The following is a 19,210-nucleotide window of genomic DNA, read 5'->3' as shown; positions in this document are numbered from 1 at the left end:
CCGTAAAATCAGTCCGCCAAGCAGCTGTCCCATCCTATTCATATGGCCAGCAAATCAGACGCCATTGTAATAAAATACGGCGTTTGTCACAGATTTCCCCAACTTCTGGCAATGTTTAAAAAACCTGTCGCTCATTGTCTGCCGGAGAGACGGGATCCTCACAGACGTCCGGGATGCGCGGCGTGCGGGAAACCTTTCCCCGGCTAGGATTACAGATGGCGGTTCAGAAATTGCTCCGGCAGCGGGGAAGTTGACCCCCTCCTTCCAAACAATTTAGCATAAAATTAAAATTCTGTTGCACCCGGTGCTGGAAATAGTTTGTTTGTCGGAGGGGCCCACGCAGCGCGGGAGACGAGCCGTCCAAACCTGTCAAAATTTTGAGGAAATCAGCAAACATTCAGAATAAATCACTTCTGGATTCCTGGCAGAAACACAAGAAAACAGAGGGGAAAACAAGCGGCGGGCAAACATCTCTAATAATATGGCCAATCCCGCGATGGATGGGCGATGTCCTCGAAGGACAAAAAATTGGGTAAAACAGATAAATCGCCTTCGCTATGCTGCAGGTCACACTTTGTATACAAAGTCACAGATTATCTATATCAGTGCAGCCATTGGTTCTGTATTGGTGGCCATGAGGGTTGAAGGAGGATTCTGCCTAAAGCCCTGGTGCCCATCCTGCTGCAGTCTCTGACCATCTCCTGTAGGATGTCTGCAGTCTCTGACCATCTCCTGTAGGATGTCTGCAGTCTCTGACCATCTCCTGTATTATGTCTGCAGTCTCTGACCATCTCCTGTAGTATGTCTGCAGTCTCTGACCATCTCCTGTATTATGTCTGCAGTCTCTGACCATCTCCTGTAGTATGTCTGCAGTCTCTGACCATCTCCTGTACTATGTCTGCAGTCTCTGACCATCTCCTGTATTATGTCTGCAGTCTCTGACCATCTCCTGTAGTATGTCTGCAGTCTCTGACCATCTCCTGTAGTATGTCTGCAGTCTCTGACCATCTCCTGTAGTATGTCTGCAGTCTCTGACCATCTCCTGTAGTCGGTCTGCAGTCTCTGACCATCTCCTGTACTATGTCTGCAGTCTCTGACCATCTCCTGTAGTATGTCTGCAGTCTCTGACCATCTCCTGTATTATGTCTGCAGTCTCTGACCATCTCCTGTAGTATGTCTGCAGTCTCTGACCATCTCCTGTAGTATGTCTGCAGTCTCTGACCATCTCCTGTAGTATGTCTGCAGTCTCTGACCATCTCCTGTAGTATGTCTGCAGTCTCTGACCATCTCCTGTAGTATGTCTGCAGTCTCTGACCATCTCCTGTACTATGTCTGCAGTCTCTGACCATCTCCTGTATTATGTCTGCAGTCTCTGACCATCTCCTGTAGTATGTCTGCCGTCTCTGACCATCTCCTGTAGTATGACTGCAGTCTCTGACCATCTCCTGTAGTATGTCTGCAGTCTCTGACCATCTCCTGTAGTCTGTCTGCAGTCTCTGACCATCTCCTGTACTATGTCTGCAGTCTCTGATCATCTCCTGTAGTATGTCTGCAGTCTCTGACCATCTCCTGTAGTATGTTTGCAGTCTCTGACCATCTCCTGTAGTCTGTCTGCAGTCTCTGACCATCTCCTGTACTATGTCTGCAGTCTCTGACCATCTCCTGTGGTCTGTCTGCAGTCTCTGACCATCTCCTGTATTATGTCTGCAGTCTCTGACCATCTCCTGTAGTATGTCTGCAGTCTCTGACTATCTCCTGTAGTATGTCTGCAGTCTCTGATCATCTCCTGTGGTCTGTCTGCAGTCTCTGACCATCTCCTGTATTATGTCTGCAGTCTCTGACCATCTCCTGTAGTATGTCTGCAGTCTCTGACCATCTCCTGTAGTATGTCTGCAGTCTCTGACCATCTCCTGTAGTATGTCTGCAGTCTATGACCATCTCCTGTAGTATGTCTGCAGTCTCTGACCATCTCCTGTACTATGTCTGCAGTCTCTGACCACCTCCTGTAGTCTGTCTGCAGTCTCTGACCATCTCCTGTAGTATGTCTGCAGTCTCTGACCACCTCCTGTACTATGTCTGCAGTCTCTGACCACCTCCTGTAGTCTGTCTGCAGTCTCTGACTATCTCCTGTAGTATGTCTGCAGTCTCTGACCATCTCCTGTAGTATGTCTGCAGTCTCTGACCACCTCCTGTACTATGTCTGCAGTCTCTGACCACCTCCTGTAGTCTGTCTGCAGTCTCTGACCATCTCCTGTACTATGTCTGCAGTCTCTGACCATCTCCTGTACTATGTCTGCAGTCTCTGACCACCTCCTGTAATATGTTTGCAGTCTCTGATCATCTCCTGTGGTCTGTCTGCAGTCTCTGACCATCTCCTGTAGTATGTCTGCAGTCTCTGATCATCTCCTGTGGTCTGTCTGCAGTCTCTGACCATCTCCTGTAGTATGTCTGCAGTCTCTGATCATCTCCTGTGGTCTGTCTGCGGTCTCTGATCATCTCCTGTGGTCTGTCTGCAGTCTCTGACCATCTCCTGTAGTATGTCTGCAGTCTCTGATCATCTCCTGTGGTCTGTCTGCAGTCTCTGATCATCTCCTGTGGTCTGTCTGCAGTCTCTGATCATCTCCTGTGGTCTGTCTGCAGTCTCTGACCATCTCCTGTAGTTTGTCTGCAGTCTCTGACCATCTCCTGTATTATGTCTGCTGTCTCTGACCATCTCCTGTAGTATGTCTGCAGTCTCTGACCATCTCCTGTAGTATGTCTGCAGTCTCTGACCACCTCCTGTAGTCTGTCTGCAGTCTCTGACCATCTCCTGTAGTATGTCTGCAGTGTCTGACCACCTCCTGTACTATGTCTGCAGTCTATGACCATCTCCTGTAGTCTGTCTGCAGTCTCTGACCATCTCCTGTAGTATGTCTGCAGTGTCTGACCACCTCCTGTACTATGTCTGCAGTCTCTGACCACCTCCTGTAGTCTGTCTGCAGTCTCTGACCATCTCCTGTACTATGTCTGCAGTCTCTGACCACCTCCTGTACTATGTCTGCAGTCTCTGACCATCTCCAGTAGGATGTCTGCAGTCTCTGACCGTCTCCTGTAGGATGTCTGCAGTCTCTGACAGTCTCCTGTCATATTACAGGCAGTGAACATTATGTGCTGCTCTTTGGTGATGTCGGGACCACACTTGGACTGCCTCTGGGGTCTGACCCCAGCTGGAAAATTCTGGATGTATAGTGGGTTTGCAGCGTGCGTTCATCTCTCGGAATCTGCATCATTCACCCGGAAGTAACAGTTTATGTGATTTTATCTCTAATTTGCTATTCTGTATTTTCTTTGTTTTATCAATTGGAATTTTATCTCCCTGAAGACTCTGCAGTCCTTCTACAAGACATTACAGGTTCTCTTTGGCCCCCCGCTATGCTCACTCTGGCACACAGAGGGCACCGGGAGGAAGGAGGCGATGGTGAGATGTGAGTGGGCATGAGAAGAGAGGAGATGGAGGAGGAGGAGGAGGAGGAGGAGGAGGAGAGGATGCGTGGGAAGCTTGAAGAGTTTTGCAGCGTTTCCATGGAGACCAACTGCTCAGAACCCGCACCCCATCACTGCGACGACCGGCATCCAGAGAACGGGTTCAAGAATGCCGAACTGCAGGTGTGCAAAAAAGAGGACCTGTCATTAGACACAAAGTCATACGCAGGATACCGGATCATTGTGACATCCCAACAGAGCACTGATCATGAATGTGCAGAGAAAGAATCATTTATAGATCTTGGCAGTTTTATAACTGCAATCAAGGGGAGAGCACAGTGCATTGACTTTGTCAGTGGGAGGAATAGTGCCCCATCATTGGTGTCAGTGGGAGGAATAGTACCCCATCATTGGTGTCAGTGGGAGGAATAGTGCCCCATCATTGGTGTCAGTGGGAGGAATAGTACCCCATCATTGGTGTCAGTGGGAGGAATAGTGCCCCATCATTGGTGTCAGTGGGAGGAATAGTACCCCATCATTGGTGTCAGTGGGAGGAATAGTACCCCATCATTGGTGTCAGTGGGAGGAATAGTACCCCATCATTGGTGTCAGTGGGAGGAATAGTACCCCATCATTGGTGTCAGTGGGAGGAATAGTACCCCATCATTGGTGTCAGTGGGAGGAATAGTACCCCATCATTGGTGTCAGTGGGAGGAATAGTGCCCCATCATTGGTATCCGTGGGAGGAAAAGTGCCCCTTCATTGGTGTCAGTGGGAGGAATGGTGCCCCATCATTGGTATCAGTGGGAGGAAAAGTGCCCCTTCATTGGTGTCAGTGAGAGGAATAGTGCCCCATCATTAGTATCAGTGGGAGGAATAATGCCCCATCATTGGTGTCAGTAGGAGGAATAGTGCCCCATCATTGTTATAAGTGGGAGGAATAGTGCCCTTCATTGGTGTCAGTGGGAGGAATGGTGCCCCATCACTGGTATCAGTGGGAGGAATAGTGCCCCATCATTGGTATCAGTGGGAGGAATAGTGTCCCATCATTGGTATCAGTGGGAGGAATAGTGCCCCATCATTGGTTTCAGTGGGAGGAATAGTGCCCCATCATTGGTGTCAGTGGGGGGAATAGTGCCCCATCATTGGTATCAGTGGGAGGAATAGTGCCCCATCATTGGTATCAGTGGGAGGAAAAGTGCCCCATCATTGGTGTCAGTGGGAGGAATAGTGCCCCATCATTGGTGTCAGAGGGAGGAATAGTGCCCCATCATTGGTGTCAGTGGGAGAATTGGTGCCCCAAGGGCCAGACAAGGCAAGCAAAGGGCCGCAGTTTGAAGAACACTGATCTAGAGGGACAGTACGGATGAAGTTCTTATCTTCCCTGCCTCCAGTCCTGCTGACAAAACCAGTCCAGACTTTTGCTCACTTGATTTCTGCTGAATGGGAAGGTCAGAGTTCACATTGCCCGTCCTTCATGTGAAATAAATGCCCAGAGTGACTTCCAGCTGTCAGCAGCACCGGAGGGTGTTTGGAGCAGCAGTGCCTCCTAGTAAGGTAAGTAGTTTAGTATTTCAGTGATTACTATTTATCGATCCATCCCTCTAGACATTCGAATTTATTGACGGGTCTGGGAAAATATAAACCCGCCGAGGTTGATGAGAGCCGCGCGTGACCTGCGATGACCAGCGGGGTAGCGCCCTCTAGCTTCCATTGCTTAGAGAGCAATGCCAGCCAGCAAAACCCGAAAAAAAAAAAAAAAAAGAGTTGAGAAGCCAAAAAAACTGATGACATTAAAACATAATCAAGTGTAATTGAGAATATGAACGCGCTGCCGTTTAGCCAATGGGGATAAAGGTGAACCCCGCGCCCTGACCCTCTCTGTCCTCTCCTGCGATTACGCTCCGTTTGCCGCGTTACTAATCTGGTCACCAGCGCTTTCCAAATCCTGGGCGGCGGTCCAGGAGAATACGCCCCACCGGTCCTTGACCGGTGCCAAACCGCTTGGATGTAAATTTATCAGGAGGGGGGCAAGAGGATTAGAGTCCCGGGAGGCCGGGACGCCACATTGGGGAGGGGATTTAATAATAAGGGGGGGGGGGATTTACACATTTGGAAAGAGAAGTAACTCTGAATGCATGGGGGAGGGGAGGGTGGAGCGAAACGCACTAATGCCATTGTAAGAGAAGAAGCTGCTTCAGGCGGCCGTCCCCAACACACCAAAACTGGGTCATTGTATTAAGGTCAAATAAGCACACGGGCAAGCGAGGATGTCTGCGTACTACAGCGTGACAGCAAACGCGCCGCCGCGAGGGAGGCTCTGCGTATGAAACCGCTTACATAAGAGAACGCGGCAATCGCTGCAGGTTGTACCCTATGAAAATGCTTTATACGGCTGATGGCAGCTCAGAGATAGCCAATGGAGAGACTCCGGTACAGAACATAGGAGAAGCCTCTCTTCCAATAAATGTAAAATAAATAAAATAAATAAATGTAAAATAAATAAAATAAATAAATGTAAAATAAATGAAATAAATAAATGTAAAATAAATGTAAAATAAATAAAATAAATAAATGTAAAATAAATGAAATAAATAAATGTAAAATAAATGTAAATTTTCCTGAAATTATTTAAATAATTGTGAGAATTTGGAGAAATTTTGACATTTCGCCAAGATGCATTGAAGTGCAGTTGGAGAGCAAATTTACCTGCCTGCCTGCTGGGACAATTAAAAAAATAAAATAAATTTGTAGACATTTTAAAATCTGCATATTTGGATAGAAAATTACTTAGAACCCCCAAACTTGATACATTTTCTGAAAGCAGAGGCCCTGAAGAATAAAATGTAAAAAAAAAAATAAAAAATACAAAAAAAAAAGTTTCCAAATATATCAGATTTTTACGGTGCTGAAACAATACAAATTCTTTAAAACTTTCGTATTTTTTACAGTATTGAGTAACCATCTAATATCACATTAAAATATATACAATTTAGCTCATAAACACAGCGGAATTTTTCGTTGGAAAAAAATGTGGATGTTTTTTCCAACGGAATTCCGCTCAAGCTTGGCTTGCATACACACGGGTCACACAAAAGTTTGTGGAACTTTCGACCGTCAAGTACAACACTACAACGAGCCGAGAAAATTAAAGTTCAATGCTTCCGAGCATGCGTAGAATTGTTTCCGAGCGTGCGTAGGAATTTTTGCGCGTCGGAATTTGTACAGAGGCAGTCGGAAATTTCCGATCGAGACTTTTTCCAAACCGAAAAAATTGAGAACCTGCTTTCAATCTTTTGCTGGCTGAAATTCCACCAGCAAAAGTCCAATGGAGCGCAAACACACGGTCGCATTTTTTTCGACCAAAAGCTCTCATCGGACTTTTGCTGGCGGAATTTCCGATCGTGTTTATTGGGCATTAGAGCTGCATGATTAATTGCTAAGAATCGAGATCGCGATTTTTTTGCTCCCCTTGCGATCTTAAAGTGGTCCCCTCCCCCCAAAAAAAATATTATTAAAAATTCCTAAAAAAAAATAAAAAAAAAAAATTGGAAAATAAAAAAAATTAACACCTCTAAATGCCTGTTGCTAGGGGGTCCATCGTAGTCTGCCTCCTTCAGTGCCCGGGTGCCTGACGTCACTTCCCCTTGGCGCAGTCAGTCATCATGTCCCAGATGACTGCGTGGCGTATCACAGTGCGCGGCGATGCTCGCGCATGCCCACAGTAAGAAGGCTGGCGCCACCGAGCGGAGTGGGGAATGAGCGGGGCTTCGTTCCCCCGCATCGCTGGACCCTGGGATAGGTAAGTGTCCGATTATTAAAAGTCAGCAGCTGCAGTATTTGTAGCTGCTGACTTTTTTTTTTTTTTCAAGGGGCACCCCACTTTAACAAAGCATTTTCCTGATTCTTTCTATGCAGAGAATTCTCTGCTCAAGCCGACAGCTGTAAAAAGCTGTCAAGTATCACAGCATTCCTTAGCCCCATGCCAACCATAATAACTATAAACATTGTAACATTTTGTTCTTTAGATCAAAGGAATGAACTTCCGTCTGTAAATGAGGGACGTTTAACCACTTAAAGACTAAACCTTTTTCTGACACTTTCAAGATAAAATCATAATTTTTTTTGCTACAGCATTACTTAGAACCTCCAAACCATTATACATATATGTTTAGCAGAGACCCTATATTAAAGCGGGAGTCCGCCGGGAGTCCGCTTTTTTTTTTTTTTTTAAAAGCCAGCAGCTACAAATACTGCAGCTGCTGACTTTTAAAATAGTGACACTTACCTGTCCAGCGCGCCCGCGATGTCGGCACCCGAAGCCGATCTCTCGATCGTCTCTCGGGTGCTGCCGCAGCCATCTTGGGTATGGGAATCAGGAAGTGGAGCCTTTCGGCTTCATTTCCCGGTTCCCTACTGCGCATGCGCGAGTCGCGCTGCGCAATAAGGATGGACCCACTGCCTCTGGGATCTGTGTGTTTCCCAGCAGGCAGCGGGGGACTTTCGGAAAGGGGCATAACCTACGCCCCTTTCCGCAGAGAGCTATCCCGGAAGAGGGTGCAGATACCTGTACTGTACAGGTACCTGCACCCCCCTCCCCCCTGAAAGGTGCCAATTGTGGCGCCGGAGGGGGGGAGGGTTCCGATGAGCGGAAGGTCCACTTCAGGGTGGACCTCCGCTTTAAGTTAGCCCAATTTTTTTTTGTATAATGTGAAAGATGATGTTACGCCATGAGAACCGTAAACTTTATTCTAAGCAAAAAAATTGTGATTCTGCCCAGAATCCCTGCAGCTTTAATGTCTCTCATCTTCATAATGGCTACACTTTCCTCCAACATGTTTCGCCAGCAACAGCTTCGTCAGGAGGATATGGTGGCTGCTGCAATTTTTTTATGTCATATGATTTTTGCACAGCTGTTTATTAAACATACATAAACAGGAATAAAATACCCTATTACCTTTAGTGCTATCACAAGAAGGTGACCAAGCCCCCTTGTGATAGCTTGGGCAGTGGCAAGTATGGTGGAGGACTCTTGACTTTGGAAAGTGGGGGGGGGGGGGGGGGGGCTCTTGACATCTGATGTAAGGGGGAGGGTGGGGTTTTTGAACATCTAGTCTTGCAGATACAACCGACACTTTGAAGGCAATCATGATTCTGGTGCGGCCTGTGATGAAATTGACTTTGACACCCCTGCCATATACTATTCATATGTAGTCACTACTATATTATGCAAATTGGATACTTTTCTATTTCCTATCCTTGTATCTATTTCTTATCCCTTTGTCTATTTTGCATTTATTTCCTTTTCCTGTATCTATTTTGTCTACTTTCTTATATTTGTATCTATTTTGTATAATTTCTTATATTTGTACATAGTCTGTGTCTATTGTTTATCCTTGTATCTATTTATTATCCTTGTATCTATTTTATATCTATTGTTTATCTTTGTATCTATTTTACATTTATTGTTTATCCTTGTATCTATTTTACATCTATTGTTTATCCTTGTATCGATTTTATATCTATTGTTTATCCTTGTATCGATTTTATATCTATTTATTATCCTTGTATCTATTTTACCTCTATTGTTTATCCTTGTATCTATTTTACCTCTATTGTTTATCCTTGTATCTATTTTACATCTATTGTTTATCCTTGTATCTATTTTGTATTTAATTATTATCCTTGTATCGATTTTGTATCTATTTATTATCCTTTTATCTATTTTGCCGCTATTGTTTATCTTTGTATCTATTTTACATCTATTGTTTATCCTTGTATCGATTTTGTATCTATTTATTATCCTTGTATCGATTTTACTTCTATTGTTTATCCTTGTATCTATTTTACCTCTATTGTTTATCCTTGTATCTATTTTACATTTATTGTTTATCCTTGTATCTATTTTACATTTATTGTTTATCCTTGTATCTATTTTACATTTATTGTTTATCCTTGTATCTATTTTGTATTTAATTATTATCCTTGTATCTATTTTGTATCTATTTATTATCCTTCTATCTATTTTATATCTATTGTTTATCCTTCTATCTATTTTATATCTATTGTTTATCCTTCTATCTATTTTATATCTATTGTTTATCCTTGTATCTATTTTGTATCTATTTATTATCCTTGTATCTATTTTGTATCTATGTTGTATCAATGATTCCTTTCAGACCCTCAGACCATGCAGGAATAATCTGACACTCGTTTTCCCATCAATTATCAATTTATATTGTAAAGCGCTGCGTAAATTGTTGGCGCTATATAAATACTGAATAATAATAATAATAATTTCCTTCAACTTTCCTCAAATGACAGTTGAAAGAAATAATTCAATTCCTCTCTACTACTGAAATAAATTTGATGATTGGAGAAGATCTCCATCTAGCCTGAAATCCTGACATTCGGCATCGGCACCATCTATGTCACTTCATAGAGCAGTGATGATCCTGCCATCAGCAAGGTCATACAGCACCAACAATCTCTTCTGCTTTCCGCTGATCGCCAACCTCTGCCTTCCCCCTAATGCAATGTCATGAAATGTTTCATTGTTTTTTTCCGCATGTCGCACTAGTTGGAGGGGACAGTCTCAGAATAACAAAAGATTTTACTTTCCCATGAACGGTAATGGGCTCAGTGACTGTTTTTGGCATTGGCAACGTTTTATTTACAGATTTGTTCTCGGCGTCGGTCTGGCTGAAGCCCTGCAGGTGTCGCTGACAGCGATCGTCCTGATTGACTGATTGGAGATTTAACATTCGGTTTGCCGAGAGAGGGTGACAACGCGTCAGTGTCGGCTTCACACCAGAACAGACATTGATTGATGGCAACAGCGGAGAGATTAAAGGCTCTTTCTACATCCACATGATTGGTATTGTTTCCTAAAAGCCGGTATCAGCCGTAAAGCCTTGTGCAGGGATAGCCATCGATAAATGCACAAAGATTGGAGAACTTTTTTTTTGGCAAACTTATTTGTAAAAAGAAACTTCTGCATTAGAATCACATAAAGTGCAACCCAAATGTAAATGTGCAAAACGAGTCCAAAAAGTCCAAAGTTATTCACAGCAGCTTGCAAAATCACTGAAATGCAAGTCTGTAAACAATATTATACAATTTGCAGCACAAGAAGTGAGACTTCTTGACTCTCCAGTTAAAGCATAAACCATCACTTTCATTAAAGAAAACATACTAGAAGCATAGACTTTACAAATACAAAGGCTACATTCCCAGCGATGTCACCGCTCTCTAGAGAATGGATAGGCTGCATTCTCAGTGATGTCACCGATCTCCAGTGAATGGATAGGCTGCATTCTCAGTGATGTCACCGCTCTCTAGAGAATGGATAGGCTGCATTCTCAGTGATGTCACCGCTCTCTAGAGAATGGATAGGCTGCATTCTCAGTGATGTCACCGCTCTCTAGAGAATGGATAGGCTGCATTCTCAGTGATGTCATCGGTCTCTAGTGAAGGGATAGGCTGCATTCTCAATAATGTCACCACTCTCTAGTAAATGGATAAGCTGCATTCTTAGTGATGTCATTGGTCTCTAGTGAATGGATAGACTGCATTCTCAATGATGTCACCGCTGTCTATTGAATGGATAGGCTGCATTCTCAGTGATGTCACTGGTCTCTAGTGAATGGATAGGCTGCATTCTCAGTGATGTCACCGGTCTCTAGTGAATGGATAGGCTGCATTCTCAGTGATGTCACTGGTCTCTAGTGAATGGATAGGCTGCATTCTCAGTGATGTCACCGGTCTCTAGTGAATGGATAGGCTGCATTCTCAGTGTGGTCGCCACTCTCTAGGGAATGGATAGGCTGCATTCTCAGTGATGTCACAGCTCTCTTGTGAAGGGATAGACTGCATTGTCATTTTTACTATTATTATTAGGAATGGGCGAATGGTTCGGCTCAAGCATAAGTTCGGGCCGAACTTTAGCTGTTCGGATGTTCGGCGAACAACAAACATTATGCGGTGTTAGTGGCAAATTTAAAATCCCGGAACCCCATTAAAGTCTATGGGACTAGACTTTACTAACATGAAAAACCATAAGTGCTAATTTTACAATTTTATATGTAAGTTATTGTCATAAAGAGTGTTTGAGGACCCGGGTCCTGCCCCAGGGGACATGTATCAATGCAAAAAAAAGTTTTAAAAATGGCAGCTTTTTCAGGGGCAGTGATTTTAATAATGCTTAAAGTGAAACAATGAAAATAAAATATTACTTTAAAAATTGTGCCTGGGGGGTGTCTATAGTATGCCTGTAAAGTGGTGCAGTTTTACCGTGTTTAGAACAGTACCACAGCAAAAGGACATTTCTAAAGGAAAAAATGTCATTTAAAACTGATTGTGGCTACAATGAATTGTCGGATCCCTTCAATACAGATAAAACTCATTGAAAAAAATGGCATGGGTTCCCCCCTCCCCCCCTCCAGTCCATTACCAGGCGCTTTAAGTCTGGTATGAATATTAAAAGGTAACCCTGAACCAAAATGAAAAAAATTATTGCCCTTCATGTCTGGTATGGATTTTAAGGGGAACCCTGCACCAAATAAATGGTGTAGCGGTCCCCCCAAAATCCATACCAGACCCTTATCCGAGCACACAACCTGGCAAGCTGCAGGAAAAGAGGGGGGGAGAAAAAATGAATTGTCGGATCCCTTCAATACAGATAAAACTGATTTAAAAAAATGGCATGGGTTCCCCCCCCCCCCCCCAGTCCATTACCAGGCACTTGGGCTCTGTTATGAATATTAAGGGGAACCCCTAACCAGAATGTAAAAAAAAATTGTGTGGGGGTCCCCCCAAAATCCATACCAGGCCCTTCAGGTCTGGTATGGATATTAAGGGGAACCCTGAGACAATTTTTTTTTAATGGTGTAGGGATCCCCCTAAAATCCATACCAGACCTGTCTGGTATGAATTTTAATGGGAACCCTACACCAAAATAAAAAAAAATGGCGTATGGGGTCCCCCCAAACTTCACACCAGACCCTTATCCGTGCACACAACCTGGCGCGCCACAGGAAAAGAGAGGGTGATGAGAAAGCGCCCCTGAACCATACCAGGCCACATGCCCTCAACATGGGGGGTGCTTTGGAGTCGCCCCCCAAAGCACCTTGTTCTCATGTTGATGGGGACAAGGGCCTCATCCCCACAGCCCTTGCACGGTGGTTATGGGAGTCTGCGGGTGGGGGGCTTAGCAGAATCTGGAAGCCCCCTTTAACAAGGGGACCCCCAGATCCTAGCCCCCCATGTGAATTGGTAAGGGGTACATTGTACCCCTACCAATTCACAAAAAAAGTGTCAAAAATAGTAAAAATGACAGGAGACACTTTGGGACAAGTCCTTTATTAAAAAATAAAAAAATAAAAATGCCCCGCAATGTAAATCTATCTCACGCCGCCCGACGAACTGAAAAAAGCAAAAAAAAAAAGCAACCGGTCCACTTCCATGGGAGGCTTCCGCACACTTCTCGCTTTGACAGCTGTTGGGCGGGGCCAATCGGTGACGTAAATGGGTGACTCCGCCTTCCTCTGGCGTCACGTGGCATCAGAGGGGGGCGGGGTCACCCGTTTACATCACCGGGTGGCCCCGCCCTCAGCTATATAACAGCTGTCATCGAGAAGAAGCGCGCAGTGTGCGGGAGCCTTACATGGAGGCAGAGCTGTTGCAGGTTTTTTAAAAAAAATTCGGTTCGTTGGGTGGTGTGAGATGGATTTACATCGTGGGACATTTTTATTTTTTAATAAAGAACTTGTCCCAAAGTCTCTCCTGTCATTTTTACTATTTTTGACACTTTTCCTGTGAATTGGTAGGGGTACAATCAATGTACCCCTTACCAATTCACATAGGGGGGTCCCCTTGTTAAAGGGGGCTTCCAGATTCCGATAAGCCCCCCCCGCCCGCAGACACCCACAACCACCGGCCAGGGTTGTGGGGATGAGGCCCTTGTCCCCATCAACATGGGGACAAGGTGCTTTGGGGGGGTGAGTCCAAAGCACCCCCAATGTTGAGGGCATGTGGCCTGGTATGGTTTGGGGGCGCTCTCTTATCCCCCTCTCTTTTCCTGTGGCGCGCCAGGTTGTGTGCACGGATAAGGGTCTGGTATGAAGTTTGGGGGGACCCCATACGCCATTTTTTTTATTTTGGTGTAGGGTTCCCATTAAAATTCATACCAGACAGGTCTGGTATGGATTTTAGGGGGATCCCTACACCATTAAAAAAAATTGTCTCAGGGTTCCCCTTAATATCCATACCAGACCTGAAGGGCCTGGTATGGATTTTGGGGAGACCCCCACGCAATTTTTTTTTACATTCTGGTTAGGGGTTGCCCTTAATATTCATAACAGAGCCCAAGTGCCTGGTAATGGACTGGGGGGGGGGGGGAACCCATGCCATTTTTTTCAATGAGTTTTATCTGTATTGAAGGGATCCGACAATTCATTACAGCCGTGAACAATTTTAAATGACATTTTTTCCTTTAGAAATTTAATTTTGCTGTGGTACTGTTCTAAGCACGGGGAAAACTGCGGCACTTTACAGGCATACTATAGACACCCCCCAGGCACGATATTTAAAGGAATATTTCATTTTTATTGTTTCCCTTTTATGCCCTGTACACACGGTCGGACATTCCGACGACAAAATCCGTCAGATTTTTTCCAACGGAATTTGGCCCAAACTCGTCTTGCATACACACGGTCGCACAAAGTTGTCGGAAAACCCGATCGTTCAGAACGAGGTGACGTACAATGGGACTATAAAGAGGGCAGTAGCCAAAAACTTTCGTCTTGTAATTTACTCTGAGTATGCGTGGGCACTTTGTGCGTCGGAATTGTCCACACGCGATCAGAATTTAAACAATCGGATTCTGTTGTCGGAAAATTTTAGATCCAGATCTCAAACTGTGTGAGGCGGAAATCCCAACGGAAAAAGTCCGATGGAGCCCACACGCGATTGGGAATTTCCGACAACGCGATCTGATTGCACATTTTCCGTCGGAAGGTCCGACCGTGTGTACGGGGCATACGTATTAATAAAATCACTGCTCCCGAAAAAAAAACTGTAGTTTTTAAACTTTTTTTTTGCATTGATACATGTCCGCTGGGGCAGGACCCGGGTCCCCAAACACTTTATGGCAGTCACTAACATATAAGCCTTTAAAATTAGCACTTTTGGTTTTTCATGTTCGTGTCCCATAGACTTTAACGGTCATCGTTTATTCGTCCGAATTTTTTGTTTGGATGTTCTGGTTCGGACCGAACCGGGAGGACGGGGGGTGGGCGGGGTGTTCATCTCAACTCTGATTAATATGAATGCTGCTTGCGTTTCTCTGACACTACATTGCACTCTCTCTCTCTCTCTCTCTCTCTGTTATTTATCGCTATAATATCTCTGATGGGCTTATTTAATAAAGCAGTGTAAATGGCAGTCGTTGTTTGTAAAGGTCAGTTACCCCTCTAATCGCATTTAAGCTCCATCAAGTCGCAATGCTGTAAGATGATTTGGTCGGATCCTCTTTGTTTCTGTCCATTATCCTCTCGTGGAATAAGCTGCTATGTCTATACATTGGAAGGCTCTATGTCTATACATTGGAAGGCTCTGTGTCTATACATTGGAAGGCTCTGTGTCTATACATTGGAAGGCTCTGTGTCTATACATTGGAAGGCTCTGTGTCTATACATTGGAAGGCTCTGTGTCTATACATTGGAAGGCTCTGTGTCTATACATTGGAAGGCTCTGTGTCTATACATTGGAAGGCTCTGTGTCTATACATTGGAAGGCTCTGTGTCTATACATTGGAAGGCTCTGTGTCTATACATTGGAAGGCTCTGTGTCTATACATTGGAAGGCTCTGTGTCTATACATTGGAAGGCTCTGTGTCTATACATTGGAAGGCTCTGTGTCTATACATTGGAAGGCTCTGTGTCTATACATTGGAAGGCTCTGTGTCTATACATTGGAAGGCTCTGTGTCTATACATTGGAAGGCTCTGTGTCTATACATTGGAAGGCTCTGTGTCTATACATTGGAAGGCTCTGTGTCTATACATTGGAAGGCTCTGTGTCTATACATTGGAAGGCTCTGTGTCTATACATTGGAAGGCTCTGTGTCTATACATTGGAAGGCTCTGTGTCTATACATTGGAAGGATCTGTGTCTATACATTGGAAGGCTCTGTGTCTATACATTGGAAGGCTCTGTGTCTATACATTGGAAGGCTCTGTGTCTATACATTGGAAGGCTCTGTGTCTATACATTGGAAGGCTCTGTGTCTATACATTGGAAGGCTCTGTGTCTATACATTGGAAGGCTCTGTGTCTATACATTGGAAGGCTCTGTGTCTATACATTGGAAGGCTCTGTGTCTATACATTGGAAGGCTCTGTGTCTATACATTGGAAGGCTCTGTGTCTATACATTGGAAGGCTCTGTGTCTATACATTGGAAGGCTCTGTGTCTATACATTGGAAGGCTCTGTGTCTATACATTGGAAGGCTCTGTGTCTATACATTGGAAGGCTCTGTGTCTATACATTGGAAGGCTCTGTGTCTATTCATTGGAAGGCTCTGTGTCTATACATTGGAAGGCTCTGTGTCTATACATTGGAAGGCTCTGTGTCTATACATTGGAAGGCTCTGTGTCTATACATTGGAAGGCTCTGTGTCTATACATTGGAAGGCTCTGTGTCTATACATTGGAAGGCTCTGTGTCTATACATTGGAAGGCTCTGTGTCTATTCATTGGAAGGCTCTATGTCTATACATTGGAAGGCTCTATGTCTATACATTGGAAGGCTCGGTGTCTATACATTGGAAGGCTCTGTGTCTATACATTGGAAGGCTCTGTGTCTATACATTGGAAGGCTCTATGTCTATACATTGGAAGGCTCTGTGTCTATACATTGGAAGGCTCTGTGGCTATACATTGGAAGGCTCTGTGTCTATACATTGGAAGGCTCTGTGTCTATACATTGGAAGGCTCTATGTCTATACATTGGAAGGCTCTATGTCTATACTTTGGAAGGCTCTATGTCTATACTTTGGAAGGCTCTATGTCTATACATTGGAAGGCTCTATGTCTATACATTGGAAGGCTCTGTGTCTATACATTGGAAGGCTCTGACTTTCTGCAGTACAGTGTGTGGGTTTGCAGTGAACAGAACATGCGTTACTACAGCAACAGCTGCTGGGTTTAAAGTGCCAGGAAAACAATGCAGCCCTCGTGTCTGGGATGTGATCGGTATATATGGATAGACAGACAGACAGCAAATCGTGACAGCAAACGACTGTTCGCGGGGGCCCCTGCCATGGCCGGGGGGGGGGGGGGCTCTCACTTACCACATAGAGCTGCTTCCATAGTGAGGCCCATTCTTGCAGCGTAGTCGTCACCTCTGTGACCAGGGGGTCTTCCACCGGAACCACCGTCTCATACTGCCTGCAGGGGAAGAAAGAGTCATATCAGGCCGCCGGAACCCAAAGATCACCCACATGCGACAGGCTGCGAGCCCGTGAGTCACCTGCGGCAGGGGACAGGCTAGTCCTGTGTCACCTTAAGTGTGTGTGGCAGCAACTGTCTAATTAGACGGCATAGCGGCGCAAAAATCAAAAATGATCATATGCAATAGCCCAGAGCAACCAATCGGGGTACGGATTACTCACAGCTGCCGTCTAGCCCTCTTTTCTACTCAAATCCCTCAGGAAGCCCACCCAGTGTAGCAATCTGTACATGTAAATCTACAAAAATCTGCAAGAATGTATCACTCTTAAAAGGGAAGATGCATGAAAAGTACATTTTGATTTAGATAAAATGGACACGAAAAAAGGTTACATTTTATTGGCTTTAGACATCTGAGGTTTCCTACAGTAGTTTGTGTCTCTGCCCCTCCCACAATGAGGAGATTTCCCCCAAGTAGTTTGTTTCTCTGCCTCTCCCACAATAGTGGGATTCCCCCCAGTAGTTTATGTCTCTGCCCCTCCCACAATAATGAGATTTTCTGCAGTAGTTTGTGTCTCTGCCCCTCCCATAATGAGGAGATTATTCTGCAGTAGTTTGTGTCTCTGCCCCTCCCACAATGGTGAGATTTCCTGCAGTAGTTTGTGTCTCTGCCCCTCCCACAATGGGGAGATTTTCTGCAGTAGTTTGTGTCTCTGCCCCTCCCACAATGGGGAGATTTCCTGCAGTAGTTTGTGTCTCTGCCCCTCCCACAATGGGGAGATTTCCTGCAGTAGTTTGTGTCTCTGCCCCTCCCACAATGGGGAGATTTCCTGCAGTAGTTTGTGTCTCTGCCCCTCCCACAATGGGGAGATTTCCTGCAGTAGTTTGTGTCTCTGCCCCTCCCACAATGGGGAGATTTCCTGCAGTAGTTTGTGTCTCTGCCCCTCCCACAATGGGGAGATTTGGTCTCATCTTTGAAGTCCCCCCCCCCCCCCCCCCCATGGTATAATATGCCAAAGTAAATGTTGGCGTTCCTCCTCTCTCTGTCCCCATTTTTAGTGAATCTTTTATTTCGAGGGTTCCGAATTTTGAACCTCGCTGGAACTTCGGCTGTTTTTGTCAGTGACAATCGCACCCTTTGGAAGTTAACAGCTTCACTAAGGACAGAGAGATAGGGGAACGGAATGCTCCTCGGAATACCAAACTTGTGATGACATCAAGGAGCTGATTATGGCTTTAAAAGCCGATCAAAGATGCCGAACCACCTTCCCTGTCAGAGGGATTTTAACAAGATGAGATTCAGCCGGGCGGGTGATGGTACACATTCCACCGCAGACTTTAATGCAAGGGAAAATTTATAAATGCTGGCGGGATGGAAGGGGGGGGGGTAAGAATGAGATTGGGGAGGGGGGTATAGGAATGTAGGAATGAGATGGGCGGTGTAGGAATGAGATTTGGGAAGGGGGGGTGTAGGAATGAGATTGGAGAGGGGGTTGTAGGAATGAGATTGGGGAGGATGTATGGATGATACTGGGGGGGGGGGGGGTGTATGGATGATACTGGGGGGTGTAGGAATGAGATTGGGGAGGGTGTAGGAATGAGATTGGGGAGGGTGTATGGATGATACTGGGGGGGGGGTGTAGGAATGAGATTGGGGGTGTAAGAATGAGATTGGGGGGTGTAGGAATGAGATTTGGGAGGGGGGTGTAGGAATGAGATTGGGGAGGGGGTGTAGGAATGAGATTGGGGAGGGGTGTAGGAATGAGATTGGGGAGGGTGTGTAGGAATGAGATTGGGGGGGGGGTAGGGATGATACTGGGGGGGGGGTGTAGGAATGAGATTGGGGAGGGTGTAGGAATGAGATTGGGGAGGGAGATTGGGGAGGGTGTAGGAATGATACTGAGGGGGGGGGGTGTAGGAATGAGATTTGGGAGGGGGTGTAGGAATGAGATTTGGGAGGGGGTGTAGGAATGAGATTGGGGAGGGTGTAGGAATGAGATTGGGGGGGGGTGTAGGAATGAGATTGGGGGGAGGTAGGGATGATACTGGGGGGGGTGTAGGAATGAGATTGGGGGGGTGTAGGAATGAGATTGGGGGGGGGTGTAGGAATGAGATTGGGGAGGGTGTAGGAATGATACTGAGGGGAGGAGGTGTAGGAATGAGATTGGAGAGTGTGTAGGGATGATACTGGGGGGGTGTAGGAATGAGATTGGGGAGGGGGGTGCAGGAATGAGATTTGGGAGGGGGGTGCAGGAATGAGATTAGGGAGGGGGGTGTAGGAATGAGATTGGGGGGCTAGGA

General features: G+C 45.4%; 1 protein-coding gene across 1 annotated transcript in view; it reads right to left on the bottom strand.

The window, feature by feature from the left end:
• DOCK3 (dedicator of cytokinesis 3) overlaps positions 1-19,210 on the bottom strand; it is a 189,767-nt gene that overhangs the window by 100,122 nt on the left and 70,435 nt on the right. Inside the window, 1 exon segment of the mRNA XM_077451060.1 lies at positions 16,813-16,909. Coding sequence (XP_077307186.1) covers positions 16,813-16,909 — 97 coding nt within the window.

This window comes from Lithobates pipiens, unplaced genomic scaffold (assembly GCF_037356315.1).
Source record: "Lithobates pipiens isolate NorthernLeopardFrog02 unplaced genomic scaffold, aLitPip1_a1.2 Scaffold_23, whole genome shotgun sequence".
NCBI classification, from domain to species: Eukaryota; Metazoa; Chordata; class Amphibia; order Anura; family Ranidae; genus Lithobates; species Lithobates pipiens.
This window is presented reverse-complemented; position numbering and strand designations above follow the sequence as displayed.